The sequence below is a fragment of the Grammomys surdaster genome, unplaced genomic scaffold (assembly GCF_004785775.1).
Source record: "Grammomys surdaster isolate TR1022 unplaced genomic scaffold, NIH_TR_1.0 130, whole genome shotgun sequence".
Classification (NCBI taxonomy): Eukaryota; Metazoa; Chordata; class Mammalia; order Rodentia; family Muridae; genus Grammomys; species Grammomys surdaster.
Genome location: NW_021604588.1, coordinates 24,084,775 through 24,089,599, shown reverse-complemented (window position 1 = coordinate 24,089,599; position 4,825 = coordinate 24,084,775). Strand labels below are relative to the sequence as shown.

General features: G+C 52.3%; 1 protein-coding gene across 2 annotated transcripts in view; it reads right to left on the bottom strand.

Annotated features, from left to right (window-relative positions):
- Positions 1-4,328, bottom strand: part of Kcnh1 (potassium voltage-gated channel subfamily H member 1) — a 304,488-nt gene extending 300,160 nt beyond the window's left edge. For both annotated transcript variants that reach the window (XM_028760606.1, XM_028760615.1), the window contains exon 1: positions 4,250-4,328. In XM_028760606.1, the coding sequence (XP_028616439.1) occupies positions 4,250-4,328 (79 nt within the window). The remainder of the gene's footprint in view (positions 1-4,249) is intronic.
- Between the last annotated feature and the right edge of the window lie 497 nt (positions 4,329-4,825).

Here is a 4,825-nt window from a genome sequence, read left to right as displayed (position 1 = left end):
TGTGTGTCTATGTGTGTGTATGTAAACCACAGAGTGCACGTGGAGCCTAGAAGACAACTTTTAAAAGCTGGTTCATTCCTTCCATGTGGGTCTGGTTCAGGTTGTCAGACTTGCCTGGGAAGCTCTTTGCCTGCTGAACCATCTTTCAAGCCCACCAATAGGATTTTAAATGATGGTTGGCACATTCAGGGTATAATCATTCCTGCTGACTCCTAACAATCCAAAGCACGAGTATTTATCAAATCTCTCCTTCTTGTGTTACTCAAAATCAACCCAAGTAAGTTAAACTAGTTTCTAGTACACACCTTTAACGTGTTTTATTTTCTAATATACTGAGAGGCCTAGGGAGCCATTGAGGCCAGTCACTGCTGTAGGATATGAGCAACCACCAAGATCAAGACTTGCCAGGGTGCCATTCTTCCAGAGCTCCATCTTCCAGGCCTCACATGGCCATTGCTGTCACTGTCAGAGTAGCTGTGGTCACCCCCTAGACCCTCACAAGATCCAATCTGTTAACATCCCATCCCAGGAAGAAATGTGAAGGCATCAGACCCTCACCTGTGCTTCCAACAACTCAATGGCCTGCCCAGCTGTGAGTAGTCTACCCAGCTGTGAGCAGTCTGCCCAGCTGCAAGTAGTCTACCCAGCTGTGAGCAGTCTGCCCAGCTGTGAGCAGCCTGTCTAGCTGTGAGCAGCCTGCCCAGCTGTGAGCAGCTTGCCCAGGTGTGAGCAGCCTGCCCAGGTGTGAGCAGCCTGCCCAGGTGTGAGCAGCCTGTCTAGCTGTGAGCAGCCTGCCTCTGCTGCACATGGAGGCATAGGTGGGAAGACTGCAGTGAGACTTAGAAAAGCAGTTTCCACATGATCACCCATGCTGGGGTGGGCCTTCGGTGAGTCAGCTATTGGGGGTGGGGGGATAACTTAAGCTCTTGGAATTAACTCCTAATCTATACACCTATAAACTCATGGACTGGAATAGCCTCCAGATATTCAGTAACAGTATCAGGCCTATCATGTCCCCAGGAAAAGTCACACAACAAACTTACTGTCTTGTTTCCATCTATCTCCAGTGTTCAATAACTATGTCCAGTAAATCTTCACGGAATGAATAAAGCATCCCCACTTGCTGACCGGAACCCAATCTACCCGCCCATTAGACAAATCTGGGAACTATTCACAGAAAGAACTCTTGGCTCTTCAACCTTACAGTGGAGACCGTCCTTCCTTTGTTGAGTCTTGAGGTACACAGGCCTGTGAAAGTGGCCCAGGGATCCCTGAGGAGGTAGACACGAGCTCACCCACCCCCACCCTGTCCTGCAAAGGCAAAAGAACTCTGGACTTCTTGACTGTACTTGTGCTCTCGTCTACCCTGTCGTTCTGTTTGCGTGGCTGCTGGCCAACATGGATGCTGTTCCTGTTGATATAACATTTTGTTTCATCTCCACTGGGAAATCTATGTCTTGCACTCTAAAGAGCACAGCCTAGATCTCCTCAGTTCTGCCCCTTCACATGGAGGAGAGCTGCCAGAACAGTCCTTACCCTCACAGTTGTGAGGAGGGACAGGCAGACGAGACGGTGTCAGCTCTGTGACATTCCAAACATCAGATACTCAACGCAGCCCAAACATGACTGGTTCTAATCCCGTAGCACCTTCTCTCAGCCATTCTTCTAGAGATGACAAAAACATCTCCCCAACCAAAGCTTATGAAGTAGAGCAAAGAAGCGGCATGAGGGCTGGGATAGCCTGGTGGTACAGTGCTAGCCTGGCTTGTGCAAGGTCCTAGCTTCGATCCATGACACTGAAACAAATCTAAGTGAACAGCCGCTGCAGGCACCTCTGCCCAGCCACAGTGAACGGCCCTCTTACTATAGGGCTCACTCAGTTTGCCACTCTGTAGACAGGTAGCAGCAACACCACACAGGCCTACTGGGATAAAAGGCCTAGCAAGGTGATTACAAAGTATTGCTATTTAAATGCTGTGATGACCAGAAATAGACTGGCAGGTTTCAGGAAACAATCAATATTTTAAACAGGCTGTATCTGTAAAAGTAAAATTCATGCAGATGTGTTTCTTAGCATTCACGGTATTTAGTCACTCATAGCCAGGGACTAGCGTGAAAACGTATCACAAAAACTGTAAACTCCGTATTTCAGGTCCGTACTTTGTACCCTAAAACAGAGCATTTAAGAGGTCTTCCTGCTTCCCAGGATCATTGGGTTTGTCTTTGTTGTTGTTCCTTTTTAGCTGATGAGAATCAAGCTGGCGGAGCAGGTGCTGAGATAAAAGGCCAGTGCTAAAAATACTCCCCGCCACTGCTTGCTTTATCGATGTTCTACCTATACTCGCCAGGGAACTGCGCTGAGATCAACTGACCAGAAGGTTGGTTTAGGAGTTTTAGCTCCCCCTAGAAGCCCACAGGGTCCTGGCTGTAGCCTGCAGCATCCCCTTCCTGCTCCAGCCTACAGAGTGCACCATGGTTTCCCTCTAACTTCAGGACACCACCTCCTCTCCAATAGACAGATTTCTCATAATGTTCATGGTATTTATTATGCAAAAGTTATAGGTCCCTCACAGTGGGATCCCCAAATCTGTAAGACAGTGCCCATACCAGGTCAGTGAGGAACCGTAACAACATGCTGACTTCAACCATCACTTCCAGATTTGTATGGCAAAAGATTCTTCATGGCTGCCCATTTAGCAATTATTTTACACACACACACACACACACACACACACACACGGGGGAGAGGGAGAATGAGAGAGATGATGACTGTGACCTTGTGGCTGCCTGTTTAGCAATCATTACACACACACAGCCCCTGGTAGTAACTGTGACCTTGCTTTAAAGATGTCTTTAAACCTTGGAGGTAATGACGGAGTAGTGCTCGTCTTTAAGAGCCACACAATAAAGGTGGGATAATTTCTAGGAAAGCTCTTAAATAGTCCGTAAGATTTGCTACGGTAGCCCACGGGCTTTGTCTTGTAAACTTAAGTCACTTTTTAATTAAAGACAATGTGTAAGAGCCAGGGGTCAGTTTTCATGCCCTTCCTTTGAATCCCTAACTGAATTCAGCCGGAAGCTCATGATTATCAACCGAAGTTCCAAGGCTGCACGCCATGTTTACATTGTCAAAACCCAGCTCTTGAGTTATGTCCCCGCAGCCTCTCCACAGGAGAAAGTCACCTGCTTCTGGAAGGAGAGGGTCCCAGAAGTCTGTTGGGGGGGAAACCTCAGACTTGGGTAGCCTGGTGAACAGGTGTATGAAGCAACTCCCCATCGCCAGGGTTGTACGTGTTTTAACTCGTGTGGCAAGCTGTGAGTCCGAAAGGTTTGGATAGCTCCTTTTGGATCGGATCGCTACTCTGAGGACTTTTCGCCTTCCGGGCTTCATGTTAATAAACCACAGGAAACTGCAAGCTCTGAGTAAAAAGGTGTTGGAAATTATTCCCTCTTCATCAATCATAGTAGGACTCTCTCCTCCCAGCTATCCTAAAAGGCACAAAAACCTCGTGCTGTGCTGCACAGGTTTCTTGGGTAATGAATTGACTGGTGATGGAGGACAGGATTGGCAGGGTTTAAAAGAGACAAAAGATGCCTAATTTGTACCCGGGATCACTTAGTTCCCTCTGTTTCCCTGCTGAGTCTAGAGAAACCATCGGACCTTCGCGAGCCATTTGCTCTAGCTGGTTGGCGAGGGTGCTTAAGACAGCCCTACCAAAGGGTTTCTGCTGGTCAGACTTTCCTGTTTAAGGGATGGAAGGTAGAGTTGGCAACATCCCAGCACCCGGTCAGGGCCAGGACCCAGTAGCCCAGCTCTGCTGCTACTCCTAGCCTCCCTGCACCTCAAGACTCCCGGGGAGTGTCCGCGGGGAGGCGGGCAGTGCGCATCAGGAGCGCAGTGCTTGAAGGTGGCCAGCCTGCAGCCACTTTTCGCATGACTTTTCTCACCAAATGCCAGGCTCTCCTGGAGAGGATAGCGGGAGGGCGCGGGAAAAGGCCCCAAAGGCGTCGCCTAGAGATCTCTCCTCCAGAGATGGAGCGCACCAGACCCCTTCCAGCCCTGCCCACCTCCCAGGCCCGCGGGCAGGAGAAGCCGGTGAGCTGAGCTCCTGGGTGTCCCCGCATCTGTTGGCACTAGGCGGGAGGCGTCTGCAATCACCGCACTCGTATTAAAAAAGAAGAAGGAGAAGAAAAAAGAAAAAAAAATCAAAACCCGCCTGGGGGACCGAAATCCAGAGGCAGCTCTTACCGTTGGACCGCCGCACGATGTTCTCCAGAAACGTGTTCTGCGGGGCCACCAGTCCCCGCCGGCCGCCAGCCATGGTCATCCTCCCGACTGCCCGGGCTCAGGGGGCGTCCGGCGCCGTGTCTCACCGCAGCAGGCGGCCGGGTGCGCAGCCAGCGAGCGTTCCCAGCTCCACGCGCCCCATGCGCCCCGCAGCCCCGGAGCGCAGGGGCGGCGGCTGGCTCCCGCTGCCGCCCTCGCTGCGCTCCTCACCACCCCGCTGCGGCCCGCCCGGGTGTGCGCTCGAGTGCCCCGGGCTCGGTGCGCCGCGGCCGCCTCCCGTGGGCGGAGGGAGCCAGCCGGTCCAGGGCGCCCCCTACCGGGCGCGCATCCCTCGGGGACCCAGCCGCAGCCGGGAGCCGCGGGGCGAGGCTGGAACCGGAGCGGCACCCTCTGGGCGCAGCGGGAAATGTGTCCAGAGTGCGCCTGGGGCTGGGGGCAGAGCAAGGTGAGCAGCTTTCTTGGTGAAGTCACCCCCCTGCCCCCACATCCCCGAAAAGGTCACAAGGAGACCCTCTCTTTGCGCGGTTTCAGATTGGA